The sequence below is a fragment of the Salvelinus alpinus genome, chromosome 9, assembly GCF_045679555.1.
Source record: "Salvelinus alpinus chromosome 9, SLU_Salpinus.1, whole genome shotgun sequence".
In the NCBI taxonomy this organism is placed as follows: Eukaryota; Metazoa; Chordata; class Actinopteri; order Salmoniformes; family Salmonidae; genus Salvelinus; species Salvelinus alpinus.
This window is the reverse complement of record NC_092094.1, coordinates 85,251,801-85,268,190: the sequence shown is the minus strand read 5'-3', so window position 1 is coordinate 85,268,190 and position 16,390 is coordinate 85,251,801. Positions and strand designations below refer to the sequence as shown.

Genomic DNA, 16,390 nt, shown 5'->3' with positions numbered 1-16,390 from the left:
AGGCTACTGCCATTTATCTTGCCTACCAAGATTTTGTTAGACTTTTTGCTTGAATGGCTGAAGTCCTGTAAGTTTTGCAATAAACATATCCTTAAACCACATGAGACAGGTGTTCTCTCTCTATTATTCCAATAAATAGAATTACGACTCCTTCTATGGGGATCATTTTGTATGCAAAATGATCATTATCTGGCTAATAATGGGGGCAAAAAAAATGGGCTGTTTGGAGTTCTCCTGTTAGAAATGCCAGGGCAGATTTTTGGTCCCATTCCGTCCCTGATTCAAGGTGAGGGGACATACAGTACATATAAAACCTACTTACACAACGTTTAATCCATATCGGTCCAAAGATGACCTTGTAAAATACATAAATATGATAATCAACACACACACACACACACTCACACACAGTCAATAGTGAATCCATATTAAGTTAATTGATACATGGGGGGAGGGGGGTCAGATCACAGGACCTTTATTCATGTCTGCTCAGCCGTGGGGTCACACCATCTTTGGAGCCATGTTAGGTATCCACAATCAGCGCGCAAATCTAGAGAGGTCTCAGCAATCAAGTTTCTTTTCCAGTATCACCTCAGATGTTCAACCATGGGTTTGGACAGTCAGGTTGTCTCTTGCAATAATAATTATTTTATCATTATCCATTATTTTTTTGTTGTTCAAAAAGTTACAAAGCTATTAAAATCACAGCAGAGAGTCATCGCTGATGCGAGGGAGCTCACAAATTGCATACAATACAACAGATCACAGTTTCGAAGGCTAGCACAGATTTTTTAAAAACACATATGTACCATTTATATAAGACACACACTGATTGTCTCTTAGAAACTACATATTGATTCCTTATAAACACTTTTTCTTAAATAAAGTAGTGCATCCATGTCGCCTCGGGTGCGCGCAGTCCACACACCATCCTGATCAGTCTCTCTGCCAATAGGTCGGCAAGTTATAAGGCTTAAACGAAGCCTGTCCATCCAAAGCTCTTAACCAAAAGATCCGCTCTTCTAGCAATGTTGTTCTGGGATAAGGATTTGTTCCGTGGCTGTGATGTACCATAAATTACTAAGGGTCCACTCCGAGTTTTCCTTAAATTAACCAACAGGTGTTGTAAGAATAGAGGCACACATTGACAGACATACATGTGAGAGGGCTACAACCTGTGAGGTTAATGAAAATAAAGTCTCTTAGCCAACGCTAAAATAAATTCTAAATTCTCCTCTACAGGCTGGGGCCAAACATCATGCCAACAACGCAAGGCGCCACCGATAGCCCCCTCTCTCGCAGTTCCTTACCGACGACACGAATATTCAGTATTTTAAGCATATATCTTATTGAAGGATGTCAGAGCTATGTTTGAATTATCATTGTCTTTGTTTGAATAGTTTACACATTGTTTTTTTCACAGGACTTGGAATTTCCAAGATGAAGTCTGATCTTTATAATCCAAGCAATCTGCATTGAAGTTCAGTTTCCAGGATGCCGCTTGGTCCTTATAATCCAAGCAGTCCGCCGTGGAGTTGAAGCCTAGCCCCGAGGCTCCGTAGCTCTGAGTGGAGAGGGACGCAGGGGACTGGCTCAGATGGCTTGTGACAGCGTTGGTGCTCATAGGACTGAGTGTCGTCCCGGGGCCAGACAGCTGGTGATGCATGGGAGAAAGGTAAGAACCACAGTCCATTCCGCCGAAATATGACGTTGATCCGCCATAGCCTTGGCTGTATCCCGAGGCCTGTGTGTAGGTCATTGGATATGATCTTTGCATGCAGGAAGAGGAGGTAGAGAGAGGGTCAGCCATCGGAGAGATAGAGGCTGGACTCCAGATAGATACCGGCGCGGTACTGGTTGAGATGGTCGGGACTGTACTTGAGGGCGGTGTGAACTGGCCACTCGCCCCGCTCTCAGAGCTCGCTTCCCTGGCTGGAGAACTCTTCTTTTTGGCTGGTCGCACCTTGTTCTGGCCCCCGTTCTGCTGCTGCTGTTGCTGCTGGCGACACTTTGCTCTTCGGTTCTTAAACCAAACCTAAAAATAGACAAAATAGCAAACACAGTTAATCACCCAAACAGGTTAAAGCAAGCCATCTATTATATACAGTTTCCAAAATGTGACGAAAATAGGCATTTAACTCATAAACCAAACAGTTCTTTATGCACGTGTGAATCAAATAATGCTGAAAATATGTGTTGTGTTGAGCCATATGCTTTGGCTATGCATTATTATACTGATGCTGAAAAGCACTGGTTAACATATTTGTTATGACCATCTGTCTCCTCGTTTGAGTTGCCACAAACAGAGGATATTTATTATTCACAGGGATATATAGATAGAGAATGTTTTGCGTTGGTCAACATTCACCTGTACACGAGACTCTGGTAGGTTGATTTTTAGTGCTACTTCCTCGCGCATGAATATATCAGGATAGCGAGTTTTGCCGAACAGCGCCTCCAAAATGTCAAGTTGGGCGCGTGTGAAAGTCGTCCTTTCTCGTCTCTGCTTGCGGGGTGTCGCTGTTGAAAATAAACAGATGCATAACTTAATTTCATGTGGGTAGAATTAACATTTTATCAGAATATAAAGCAGGGTTATTGAGACAACTGTGAATGAATTATTTTCCATATTAAGTTACAAACATTTAATGAACGTTACAAACATTTAATGAAAGAAGATTTTTAAAGTCAGTACTACAGAATGCAACAGTTAGTTGACGTCTTCCCCCATTGCAGCAATATAATGACGCATTAGTAGCAAGAATCCATTGGCATGTTTTTGTAATTAGATGCATTAAAGCTTTAGCAGGCTATAGGCCTACGTGATTTGATCCTAATTGGACTATTTAATCCAATGAAGAGTTGACATAAATTATTAAAGCATCCATGCGCACGCGTAAAAAGTGCTGAAACCCACCTGGATAGCCTACGGATGGATGCAGAAGGTCCATTCCAGAGGTCGTTAAACTCAGTCCATTGACTGTGTAAGGTGGTTGCTTCAGATACGACATCATGCTAATGTTGGACTGGGGGGTAAAGTTGGAGAAAATTTTGAAAATTGGGTAAGGCCCGTAGATGTCCTTGGTTGTTTATCTGTTCTTTTTCTCACTGTCTCGATTTTGCCGCTGGATACCTGTTCCAGAAATCACAATAAGATAAGACATTTAGTAAAGCAAGTTGCAGCCAGTTAAATAGCATTTGATGGACGCAGCGCTGTGATTACTTGGGAAACAATATTATCCAGCCGCAGTGTGTTCTTAAAACAGTCCCAGACCCCCAGCTGTCCTCTTGAGCTTGGCTCATCTTGACAAACGTTGCTCCCCCTAACCTCCCAGCCAAAAAAGCAACATCCTATAATTGCAACAAGTCCTCTCAAAGAACAAAACACAGTCGCTCAAATGCACACACACTGGGAATCAGCTAGGACCACAATTTACATAGAACCCAACTAATTGTGTCAAATATAAGGGAGTTGATGGGGGCTGAGACAAAGACACCGTAGACCCGACAGATAACAAACCCCCCTTGGCGAAAAGTAGCTAACAATGCAGTCAATTTATCGGGACCATTTTGTACATTTAGGTATTTCACTAACCTAAGCTTTTCACTCTGCCTCTTGGTTTTGTCCGCACCAGTAATCGCTGTAAATGTGAATAGGGTGTCATTAAAGTGTGAAAACAGAAGCCTACTTCAGCTAACAACTTAAAACTTGAAGGGAACTATAGGATCTTCACCATTTCCATCCTAATTAATTGCTCTTTGTAATTAGATTTCCAAGGTTGAAGAACGTTCAGAAGGCAATCGAAATGTTTTGATAACGAGGCCATATGCTTCGGGGACTTGAGTTAACCAAACAGGCAACCCCATTCTAAGTTATAGGCTAACTCCCCCTATCTCCCACTGTCAAAACGCCTCTTGACTAATTTAAAGGTACTAAAACCCATTAAAAAAACCTTAGTACTGGGCTGGAGGACACATCAGCCCTGCCAGTCAAACTGTTATAAAGTAAACTAGGCCTGGATTATAGGCATAGTTCCTTTTAATAGGCATAAACAATGTAATTTATTGCTAAATGCATGCTTTATTCATGTTTTGACATTGGTGATGAATCAATGAAATCTCAAAATAATATTACACAGGAAAATATTCCGTTTTTGAATTTACAAATGAGAGCATAATGGGACTAACTTTAATGTACTCGATAGTTTGTCACTTTCCACGTCAATGGCTTTACAAATATATTTCAGATTTTAAATGAGGTTAATATATTTCCAGGAGTATTTTTATTTATTTTATTTTAACTTTATTTAACTAGGCAAGTCAGTTAAGTCAGGCAAGTCAGAGTATCTTCATAAAGATTGAATAATTCGATGATATTGGAATATTTCTACCTGGACAACTGGCTTAAATTCAATGTGTGGTGACCCACACCCTTACCCCCTCTGTGTCTCTTGATTATTCCATCTGAGTTGCATTTTTGAATATCCATCCAACGTTTTTTTTTTTTTACCTCCACTCAATCTGTCACTCTTAAAACAGACATCGTATAGCAGTTGCACACCCGCTCAATAATAATGACCCTGTCCAATAATTAATTCTGATACATTTTTTTGTTGATTAATTAATTAGATAATCCGGGTGGCACGCGCACCCTAATTACAGGACGCTATCCTCAACCTTGCACAGCATTCGGTCATAATAATTCTGCAAACTGACGAAAATAAGTGTTAACAAAAATACACAGGTTCCTCTATTTTATTTAATATCCATATGGCATGCAGAATCATGATATAACAATTCATAAGACGTTTTTCGTTGTAGTAAGACATATGGATAATGGAAACAAATCAATTTACAGGCGTATATATGCTAAATATTAGCCTATCCTCTAGGCTATATTTTTAAAGAATATATTGACTATTAAATTAGCAGATAGTGTTGTTTTTAGTCTACTCAATTGATATTAAAGTGTTAGAAAATATTCACTTTTAGAATGGGAATTGGACTTTATGATTTCTGACTTTTTTTAATGGATTAACACACTCCCTCCCTGCATCAAACAAAACCATTTTTTAAGTAAATGTGTGCAATTTGTTTTGAAGCTGTTTGCCACGACTAATTTAGCATAAACCAACGAAAACAGCTCTGTATAAAAAAGGTCAACATTTCTGCAATGCAGGCTATATTTGAGAGAATTGCCATGATCCTCCCGCGTGCCCTGTCCCGCCTAGTTGTTCCATGGAGGACTGCGCGGGGAGGGAGATGTTGTACAGGCAGAGAGAGGCTTCACTACACGCCTTCTCAATTATCGCCCTTTGTCTGCATGCATTTTCACACAAATTGAGAGAATGAACTGGAATGCAGATTGAACAAAGTCATCTGAAGTGTCGAACAAACATTAGCTATTCCATTTTTTAAAAGATAATATACATGTTGAAGAACATTACTGCTCAAATTATTGGCCTAACTTGGATTCAAATGTAGCTACAAACTAGCACGGAGTTTAAAAACTACCAAATTCATTGTCACGTAGAACAGAAAGTGTGTCTTAAAACTGTTTTCCAGTGTCCTACAGTAGGCTTCACATTGAAGATCCATACACAATACACACCGGAGTGTTCAGTGGTCTAATGAGTTTAGTTAGTCGATTACCATGTGTCAGGACGTTTCGCTCTTTCTCCTGGATAAATATGACCGTAAATATGCTATACAAACACAGTAACCTATTACGGCCTAATACACACTTTTATTTATTTTATTGTTATAGGCTATTCTTTTTTTCTGCGGGATGTTTCCTGTGGGATGTTGCATGTATAGCATATAGGCTAATAGGTAGCCTATTCATCATTTTGTCGTACAATTACGACTCTTTACCTATAATAATGATAACCTCTACTACTAATAATAATAATCATAATCATAATAATAATACATAGCAACTTACTCAGGATTGTGGCCGGAGAAGATAGTTCTTTGTCCAATCCTTTCCTTGAATAAAATATCTCTCTCTATAATTTCGAAATCCTATAAAATAACCAATCAAAAGTAACTGTCGCTTTGGATATATTAGAATAAAAAGACCGACAAAACTTTCATCTTTAACACTTGCACCAATGTATGGTAGAGTGCAAACGCGTTTATGTTGGTAAAATACATACGGTTATGATTTGTTAGTCTGTTCTGAGTGAAGTTGCTGAGTTGGATTTGTAGAGAGGTCTGGCCAATGAGAACGTCTGGAGCACTCGGAGATGGGGGTCTGTCTCTCTCGCGAGGAAATTTGCTGAGAAGCAAATGTCGCCAGCTACTTTTTGACGCAAACTCCTCAGCCAATGGCAGCGAGGGGGCGACTGACAACATTCTCATCCCGGAGCTGACAGTAAATTAGTAATAAAACCTCAAACTCACAGAGCTGGGAATCTTAGCAAAGGAATAGGAATAGTTGTTTCCCTGCACCACGACTCATTTGAGTGGTTAGTGGACAGAGGACATTTAACCATCTCGTGAATATACATTATTTACGTCTGTTTAGCACATATAACAATTTGTATATAAAATGTTCCCAATCACGGTAAAAAGGAAACTACCCTCACGATTCATAAATGGTTCCAGATCAGTGGGCAAGGTAAAAGCAATATTCACAGCCTGTTCATCTCCCGAATAAGGACTAATAACAAGAACTAATAACAACATGGAGCACTCCCCACGAATCCATGACAATTCTGGGGCCATGACAAAAACCGTCCTAGCGAAAAACAAGCGCTCCAAGTGGAGGCTAAAACACTGTCCTCTCACATTCCATTGCGTAGCAAGGGGGGATTTGGAGTCTTATTTCCTTATAACTGTGCTCCCATCCACAGAGCGCCCGCTTCGATCAAGTTGATATCGCAACATTCAGCCAGGATAGGGAATATACGAGGCAGACTAACCAAAAATTTGGGCCTCATATATTTTTGCCAGATGTAATAATAATTCCTGGTGGTTTATTTTTTAAATAAATTAATAGATGTAAATATCCAGCCATGTTAACACATGATGTCGTTGTTGGAACACATCAACAGAGAGAAGACCATCCCTGCAGGAGTTGGGTGACATCCGACTTAAATTAGTGGATGCATTTTTACAGCAACCTTGAATTGACTGGAGAACTCAGTGGACCACATGCACTTCAGGAGAAAATCAACGCAGACTGTTTTTCTCTCTCAAAGGTATAGTACTTTTAAATTAATGTGAATAATGAAAACGTCATTTTTCCCCAAAATGTATTTCCTATTGCTTACATTTTGAATGATCGTTTCACAACAATTTGTGATACGTGTAAATAATAATAGGTTGAATTGCGTTATGGAATCCCTCTACAAAAAACAAATGTATTTTGTCCATAGCTCACATAAGTTATCTTCATGTATATTATTATTATTATAGTTGAATAGGGGCTTTAGTTGAATAGTTAATAGAACAGACATTGTAACTGATTTCCGCCATTGATATTGACTCAAGCCACAACTAATAGCCTAGGTCACCTGTATGACACAAAAACAATATGCCGAGGGTTTTGTCACGGCTTGGTAAATGTATCATTTTAAAAGCTTGAGGAACACACACACACACACACACACACACACACACACACACACACACACACACACACACACACACACACACACACACACACACACACACACACACACACACACACACACACACACACACACACACACACACACACAGAGAGACAACAAACACACACTCACACACACACAGACAACAAACACACACTCACACTGGCATACCCGCTCACTTCAAACAGATTTGAATATTGATTTAGATTTATCAACAGACAGACCCGTGAGTTTTATGAATCGTCAGTTGCCTCTCTGGCAGTCTTTTTAGATAGCCTAGGCTATGTCAAACGTGCATTATTTAATCATTAGATCTATGTTTACGCTTTGAAAATCTAAAACATATTGACTAATGCAAAAATCAATGTAATTTCTTTTGACAGACTTTGATGAACGGAAATCGTAGTGGATCACGCCCCTCTAGATTTGTTTTCTACCAAACTTCAGTTCCGGACTCATCATATCTGCATCTCAACTGGAGCAAAGTTTTCAACGTGTGATCTAATTTATAACCGGGATTTCTTCAGTCTACAGCCACTCTCTGTCCATGAGGGATGGCGCATGACAAGGTGTGAGGTATCTATCTACTGTTTATAGGCGTACTGTATCTGTATTTTCATGTATTTTTTTTTCACTATGTTTTTGAAGCCAGTTAGAACATTTCATGCGTTAACATTACTGATTTGTGACTGGCCCGGGGTGCTTTTGGGTATGGTAACTTAAAAAAAAAAAATACAATATAGGCTATTTGTTTATCCGTCTACCCATTTACGAAAGTATGCTTTCAAAGTGGTCCGACTCTCTTTTGTACCTGCCTCTCCTTAAACTCAAAGGATCTTTCTGAAGCAAGTTGCATTAAGCCATATCACACAGAGATCATGACAACATGTATTGCTAAAACAAACTACATTTACCAGCTTTTTTTTTTAATAGGCTATATTGAAATCTATACAGATTTTGAGGCCTAATTTACTGTATGCCATTTCGTTTATTAAGCTACATAGAGAATTATTAGCTCACATATACTAAAATAATAGCCTGATCATATAGGTAGCACGAGCTATCTCTAGCCATAGCTATCAAATAACGCACAGATCGTTTACCTGCGTGTGTTTAATAGCCTAATACTTTACAGTGCTGTGTGGGAAATCATTGTGCGTAATATCGTTATCGTTTGGATCTCGCTTGCCCCTCGCCGTTTAAATTGCTACATTATTTATAAAATTCTAAACACCAGCCCTCCTCAGGGACTTTCTATCTTAAAAGGAGGACGACGTTAAACCGAAAACGAGTTAACGCCTCTGGCAATCAGCGCTCCCACTGACTCACGGCTAATTGGCGACGCCGACGTCTTTTATCTGTGCCTCTGGTAAGTGAACCCTCTGGGTTAAGAGTTGCGGGATTCAACTCCCACATTTAACACAATTTGGATGTATGAATCAAACTCTACCTATACCAATTCTTCTTCCTCGTTTCATCTTTTCGCGCTATGATTTAGGCCTACCACTTAACATTGTAACCTCAATCTTGTTTAACCAATTATTGAAACCCCTTTGCCTTCTCACATGCATGTGCATCTATGCCAATCATCACCATCATGATGCAACTTTAAAATATATACATTTACACCGTGTTAAATTTACACAAATGCAACTTCCTTTTCATGAAAAACTATTATACATTTTCAGATGTGCATGCACTCTCTCGCTCCATCTCTCTCTCTTTCCTGCTCTCTTTCTCCCTCTCTGATGCACACTCCTACACACATTTCTTTTTTAGACAAGAATAGAACAAACAGACAAAGAAATACATACATACATACATACATACATACATACATACATACATACATACATACATAGGCCACACACAAGTAGCCTACATTTAGCTATCTGCACTTCATTGTTTTGTCATGTCGAGCATCACTTTCATCCTCGTTTGAAAATCCCGCATGACTGATTCAGTGGAATGTAAGGGGAATTTATTCTGCGCCAAAACAATACAATCTGGTTCATATAAAAAAGGACAATCTCGGGATCAAGAGAAGATGTCGATAGCCTACTACATTGAAGGATTTATATCTGTGAATTAACTGCATGAAATACCTTTTCTATATAAAAATGAAATAGCATAATATAAGCTTTCTACTTCTAAGAAAAACATTTAATAAACATAAAATGAAACAGAACGAATACAATAACTTTTCTTCAGCAATCTCCTTCATTCAACCAAGGATGCTTAATTTAGGAGAACCTACTAAACCCTTTAGTTAGTTGTATATGCTCAATAAGTTACGTATTCAAGAGAGAGTTCTTATATTATCTTAAATATGTTATGCTGGGCATAATACAAATACAAGAACACAGGTATAGTATAAGACTAACAACAAAATGGAAATGTACCTGTAAATATAATTAATTCAGGATGTTGATAGACCCAGAAACATGTTACTGTGCTTGGAACAACTTTTTCTGGTAGTTTGTGCATTGCACTTTATATAAATATGAATTGGAGATTCTGAGATTTTCAAGCAATAATCATTTGATTGAATTATGGTTATGTTATTGATCAGTAGTTGGTGTATAAATGCCAGATGATTGATATTAGTAGGCCTACTACAATTTATGTTAAGTAAAACAAAAAAAACCTAGAACCCAAAGTTAAAGGAAATGTGGAGAGCACATTTAATGTAGCTGTAGATGGAGCTAGCCCTCCCTCTGTGACTTTGTGAGGAAAGCGAGAGGGAGGGAGAGATAGGGGGGCGAGGGAGAGAGAGAGAGAGAGAGAGAGAGAGAGAGAGAGGGTGAGAGGGTGAGAGAGATGAGCAGAAGAACAGGGATCATCACAAGCTGTATTGTAATTAGCTCAGCAGGTTTGATGGATATACAGATGTAGGATCTTAATTTGATCACCCTGTTGCAAGATAACTTTTGTGCAATGAAGGAAATGTAAAACTTGTAGTGTATTTGAAATTTAAAAAGTCTTCTAAAGTTTGTAATTTCAACATTGAAATTTCAGACTTGATTTTCCCTTGAGAAAAATGAATTAAATAAATTATAATCCACATAATAATTCACATTTCCTGTTGCTGCAGAATTATTTTCCTGCGTTAGCAAACCGGCTCAAATTAAGATCCTACATCTGTACACGTTTCCTGGTCAAGGTGTGTTACACAGGGCTTCAATGGAAACCGTGTTTTATCTGCTATTCCCTTAAGGCAAAGTGGCCAACCCTTTGTGTAATTTAACATTTAACACTGACCTATGAGATCATCAAAACACATTCAAAGTGCTCCCCTGGGATTATGGCGGGCAGGCCTTTTCACTGTCATCTTCTCAGTCTAATGGGATAAATGCTGAGATGTACACTCTCCTTCCTGCGTGATATAGTGTGCTTGTTTTAAAATAATTCATATTGTAAATTAAATCCATGGGTCTGTGTATCACTGGTATAATAATCATACTCTATACTAGACCTGTAGAATAACACAGTGTTGTTGAAGCTAACTGTTACCAACCACATTTAGTCAGGATCTGCTGTGTGAGCTTTAGATGTCTTTGCTACGGAGAGATTGTCTTGCCTCTTGAATGAGTGTGAACAGATGGGTAGTGATATGGTGAAAACATGGCTGATTCAGAGGGGTTGGGTTAAATGCGGAAGACACATTTCAGTTGAAGGCATTCAGTTGTACAACTGACTAGGTATTCCCCTTTCCTTTCCCTTTTAGTCAAACTCACTTTGCAGAAAACCGGAAGAGATGCTCTTGAAAAGTTGCATCTGTTGTTTGTAGATCTTTATTTTCTGCTCAGTGTTAACTACACCTATTTTATTTCTAGGGCTGAATATGAAATTGAAAACACCAAGTGTATCAGCATTGGTGTTCTCAGTCACTCGCTGTATTTACTTATCTTTGCAATCTGTTATCGTGTGATAAAAGTATCATACAATGGTAGCACTATAATAGTCATGACTGTATGGGCATTAGTCCTATAGAATCATTCTTTCCTCCGTAAAACTGGATAGAGTGTCGGCTCAGCGTGTGCCGAGTTTGCTGCTGCCGTTAATATGGCCTATTAATCAGTGCTGTAATTGTTTGTCTTGTGTTTGCACAGGGCCTCTGCAACAAACACATGGATTACATTTACTACACTCTCCTCCAGACCATCAATAAGTCAAGACCCGTGGAAATCCAACAAGGACAAATAATACAAAGATAAAAATACTTCTCTACCACCCCAAGATGAAGCCAGACTGATACTGTGCTTATGTTCATTAGCTCACTGTAAAATAAGCTGTGGCGTGCCACAGGCAAGTGTGCTAGGGTTTCTGTTATTCCTGCTGTACATTAAAGATATCAAGGATGCTTGCTCAATGTCACCCGTTTCTTTATGCAGATGACTCTGCACTCCTGGTGTTTCACATAAACCAAACCACTCTGGAGAGTATACTGAGTGCAGAGCTCACTAACATCAACAAGCTATCTCCGCACCTCGGCAAAACAGAAGGAATTCTGTTTGGGTCCAAAATGAAACTAAGCGAGTCCTCAGACAACAGGGTACAGCTAGCAGGACAGGTATTCACAGCCAGAACAGCAGTTAATAACTTAGGATGTACACTAGATGGCAACCTGGCAGGGGAGGCGTATGGCTACTAAGGTACTAGGTAAGGTGCTAGTGTAAAGGATATCACGCTGCTTTACACTGCTAGTGTAAGGGACATCACGCTGCTTTACACTGCTAGTGTAAAGGATATCACGCTGCTTTACACTGCTAGTGTAAAGGACATCACGCTGCTTTACACTGCTAGTGTAAGGGACATCACGCTGCTTTACACTGCTAGTGTAAGGGACATCACGCTGCTTTACACTGCTAGTGTAAGGGACATCACGCTGCTTTACACTGCTAGTGTAAGGGACATCACGCTGCTTTACACTGCTAGTGTAAGGGACATCACGCTGCTTTACACTGCTAGTGTAAGGGACATCACGCTGCTTTACACTGCTAGTGTAAGGGACATCACGCTGCTTTACACTGCTAGTGTAAGGGACATCACGCTGCTTTACACTGCTAGTGTAAGGGACATCACGCTGCTTTACACTGCTAGTGTAAGGGACATCACGCTGCTTTACACTGCTAGTGTAAGGGACATCACACTGCTTTACACTGCTAGTGTAAGGGACATCACGCTGCTTGCTTAGTTTCGCGAGTACCACTTCCTCCTGATTCGGCTCACACCGAGGCTTGAACCCAGGACCTGAAGCGTCTTACCAGTCGGCGACACGGAAAAGCTAGCTATTCGGTGGTGCAAGTGGGGAAACTTCAGGCTGAGGAGTAAGTTTCACACATCCCCATGTGCTACACCAGGACCAAATTCTTGGCTATGTAGTCTAAGCTGTTGGGCAAAGATTCAAAGAAAGTGCTAGCTAATGTGCTCATCAAATGTCATTTTTGATGCTAGCACCTCCTGGTTTGAAGGCTTAACTAATCTACTAAAAAGCAAGCTCAGGATAGCCCAGAACAAGTTGAATCTGAGCCCACCTACAGTACTCATATTGGTACCAGACAGTTTCAGGAGCTCAACTGGCTGCCCTCTGAGTCAAGGGTCACACAGACCAGACTTAGTCGGGTTCATAGGATCATCCATGAAGCAGCTCCTAGGCATTTTGTCTCACTTCCTTCCCCATTTTAGAGACTCATACAAACACAACAATAGAGCTAGCTAATGTGTTGTCTGTAGAAGTCTGGCAGGGAAAGGTACTTTTTTATATTCAGGAGCCTCTGAGTGGAATAGTCTGCCTCTGGTCTGTTAAAACTATTCCTACTCTGAGTAGCTTAAAAAGGAAGGTGAAATCCTGGTTAATGGATAGGGTGCCTCTGTGAGCAATCCATCCTAGCCCAATGATGATGACCAAATAGCCTTATTTTGTCTATAGTGTGTGTATGTTTTTGTGCTCTTATATGACTAAGTAACCATATTGACCTGCCATTTTAGCTTCTGTTTTTTATTTTGCCACATATGCCATATTTGACAAATGCTATCATGAAAGAGGACCACAATTGAAATAGGTTGTAAACTTTTTTGTGTTTATCTTCAATGATTCTTAATCATGTGCATCAATTTGTACGTGTACTTTGTTTTTAAATATCCAATAAAAATAATAATAAAAAAGAACAGCAATGCCTCAAGATTAGCATTGAACATAACTTATGATTATTATGATGTTTTCAATTAATGTATGTAATATCAAGATGTATCGTTGATATTACATATATTTTATTTAAATCATGTCCATTGCATTCAAAGTCAGTGTTTGTGTTTTTCACCAAGCGAGGAGACTGTAATATTATGACCGACTTATCCTCCAGCCCCAGCAGTGTGGAAATAAAGATTTCTATGTTGATGTAACTGTCAAGCAGCCTCTTCCTCTGCTCCCAGACATCCTGTGGACCTGGGCATACATTCTCTCTCTCTCTCTCTCTCTCTCTCTCTCTCTCTCTCTCTCTCTCTCTCTCTCGCTCTCGCTCTCGCTCTCGCTCTCGCCCTCTCTCTCGCCCTCTCTCTCGCCCTCTCTCTCGCCCTCTCTCTCGCTCTCTCTCGCCCTCTCGCCCTCTCTCTCTCTCGCCCTCTCGCTCTCTCTCTCTCTCGCCCTCTCGCTCTCTCGCCCTCTCTCTCTCTCGCCCTCTCTCTCTCTCGCCCTCTCTCTCTCTCGCCCTCTCTCTCTCTCGCCCTCTCGCCCTCTCTCTCTCTCGCCCTCTCGCCCTCTCTCTCTCTCGCCCCCTCTCTCTCTCTCGCCCTCTCTCTCTCTCGCCCTCTCTCTCTCTCGCCCTCTCTCTCTCTCGCCCTCTCTCTCTCTCGCCCAGTGCTAGGCTTGCCCATTCTCTCTGCTGAGGTGTCTGTCTGTGCCTGGAGTGGTAAAACCTGCCCTGCAGACCGGACCTCTCCCAGGTACAGAGTTCAAAGGAGTAAGAACTCAATGTGAAGGATTTGTTCAGGCTTATTTGGTAACCCAGGATTTGAATTGGATTCTGGGAAGCATTTGAAAATGTAACATTGTGTGATTTTGTGTGTAATCCCCATAATGCATTTAGAAATAGGCCCAGCGCACTCGTACAACTGTGACTATTTATGATTTCTATCAAATGGTTTATTGTCTTGCCTCTCGGGGGCTAGGTAAGTGTTGGAGGGATTGGTGAGATCTCAGGTGTTGGGAGGGAGAGTCAGTTATGTAGTGATTCTTTCATTTTAACTGTCTCTCAGCGCTGTTTTGTTTCTCTGACCTGAATATGAAATGGGGGTCAGCCACCATGCTCCCTGAGGTATTCGCTTAGGTCTCCCAACAGCAGCGGAGCATTTAAACCCCAAGTGAATTATACCTCCCTGGAAAGGAAGGTGAGATATGCGCGCACACACACACACACACACTTTGTGTCCCAAATATAATAATTGTTTTAAGACAGTGAAATATGCCTGTTTGAATACATTGTATGGCACTACTGTTAGAGGAGAATGAGAGAGAGAAGTGCTCTTATGTCAGTCAGTCAGTCGGTGTTTGTACCTTTTCCAAACCCCACTTTGCTTTGACTGACACTTTGGCGATGCCCCCAGCTCCCTGCTTCGACTTCTCAAGCGTACCCCCGTTAGCCCTGACACTGCCAATTCCTCTCACGTCTTCAAAATCTCTCTTTCTGCCCTCAGGTTTTGCCAGTCGAGGCTCCCCCATGATAGTTGGATGTTGTTGCCGTCACATTTTTGAGACAGTGCTGGTTGGGTGTTTGGGATGTTCTGAACCCCTAGCCTGGAGGGGATCTGAGATGGGATGGCTGGCCCGTCAATCAGCCCCTCCCCTATAATTAGGAGTGTAAACAGAAGTGGCCCAGCCTGGGAGGGATGGTAGGGGGGAACAACCGGCTTCTGTCCTGATGCTACTTGAGCTGTTCAGGCCAGAGACAGACACTGCTAACAGAGAGATTCTGTTTGGCTCATCTCCCTCTCTCAACTTACCAAGTCCAAATAAAGTAGTAGTGTTGCTCACATTTTGTAAGATCTAGAAGAGACTGCCATCAGTTCAGTTGTATCATCTTTTGACATCAGTTGACAACTGATGCCATAAATCTTTGCTCTTTTGAAATGTTGCTGAAATGAAATGTATAGACCACGACAGTGCTTTGTGTTTTATTGAACATGTTACAGATAATTTATACAGACTGCTGAAGCGGACCTCATGTTTTCTGGACAGCGCTATCTCTGAAGGCTATGCTGGGCTGGGACACACCTGTGAATAGTTCGTATAGTATAATACTCTTCTTCCATTTGAATTTGCTCTGGAACGCAACAGTTAAGGATATGTACAGTACATATTTAGGTATGTGAGTGTTAAGAAAGAATCAAAGAAACAGTTATCCTGTCCTATATGCCTGCATTCCTAGACAGGACCTCTTCAATGCCTGACCGGAATCAATGAAACTATTCCACAGTTATGTATCCTGCTCTCCTTCCCTCCTGGCTCACCTCTCCTCGTCTCTCCTCTCCTCTCCTTTCCCTCTCCTGGTTGCTGAGAGGACTGGATAATGGCTAGTGGAATGCAGTGTGGGCTGGAGCTGCAGACTGGGACAGGCCCAGGGGGAGCGGAACACCATAGCAGCCACCGCCACTGCTCCGGTCAGGCAGGGAAGCTGGCCGCGGGAATGCCGAGAAAAGGAGAGAAGGAATTTCACAGGAGAGACTGCCAGAGAAATGTCATTCGGGTAGTGATGAGAAAAACAGAGAGAGCG

General features: G+C 40.9%; 1 protein-coding gene and 1 long non-coding RNA gene across 4 annotated transcripts; one reads left to right on the top strand and one right to left on the bottom strand.

Annotated features, from left to right (window-relative positions):
- Positions 1 to 308: 308 nt before the first annotated feature.
- On the bottom strand, positions 309 to 6,347 carry LOC139530859 (homeobox protein OTX2-like). Of its 3 annotated transcripts, XM_071327613.1 has the most exons (5): positions 5,945 to 6,347; positions 3,596 to 3,641; positions 2,918 to 3,133; positions 2,369 to 2,520; positions 309 to 2,035 (listed from the first exon to the last, which is right to left on the bottom strand). In XM_071327613.1, exons 3-5 carry the CDS (start codon positions 3,012 to 3,014, stop codon positions 1,418 to 1,420), a joined length of 867 nt encoding a protein of 288 aa, XP_071183714.1. In that variant the 5' UTR covers positions 3,015 to 3,133; positions 3,596 to 3,641; positions 5,945 to 6,347; the 3' UTR covers positions 309 to 1,417. The 3 variants fall into 3 exon arrangements, with proteins under 3 accessions (XP_071183714.1, XP_071183716.1, XP_071183715.1); XM_071327615.1 differs by lacking the exon at positions 3,596 to 3,641 and having other exon boundaries at positions 6,159 to 6,347; XM_071327614.1 differs by lacking the exon at positions 3,596 to 3,641 and having other exon boundaries at positions 5,945 to 6,346.
- Positions 6,348 to 6,788: 441 nt separating this feature from the next.
- Positions 6,789 to 11,985, top strand: LOC139530861 (uncharacterized). The gene is made up of 3 exons (XR_011666130.1): positions 6,789 to 7,205; positions 8,003 to 8,195; positions 11,732 to 11,985. It is a non-coding gene; the product is annotated as an uncharacterized lncRNA (long non-coding RNA).
- The last annotated feature ends 4,405 nt before the right edge of the window (positions 11,986 to 16,390 follow it).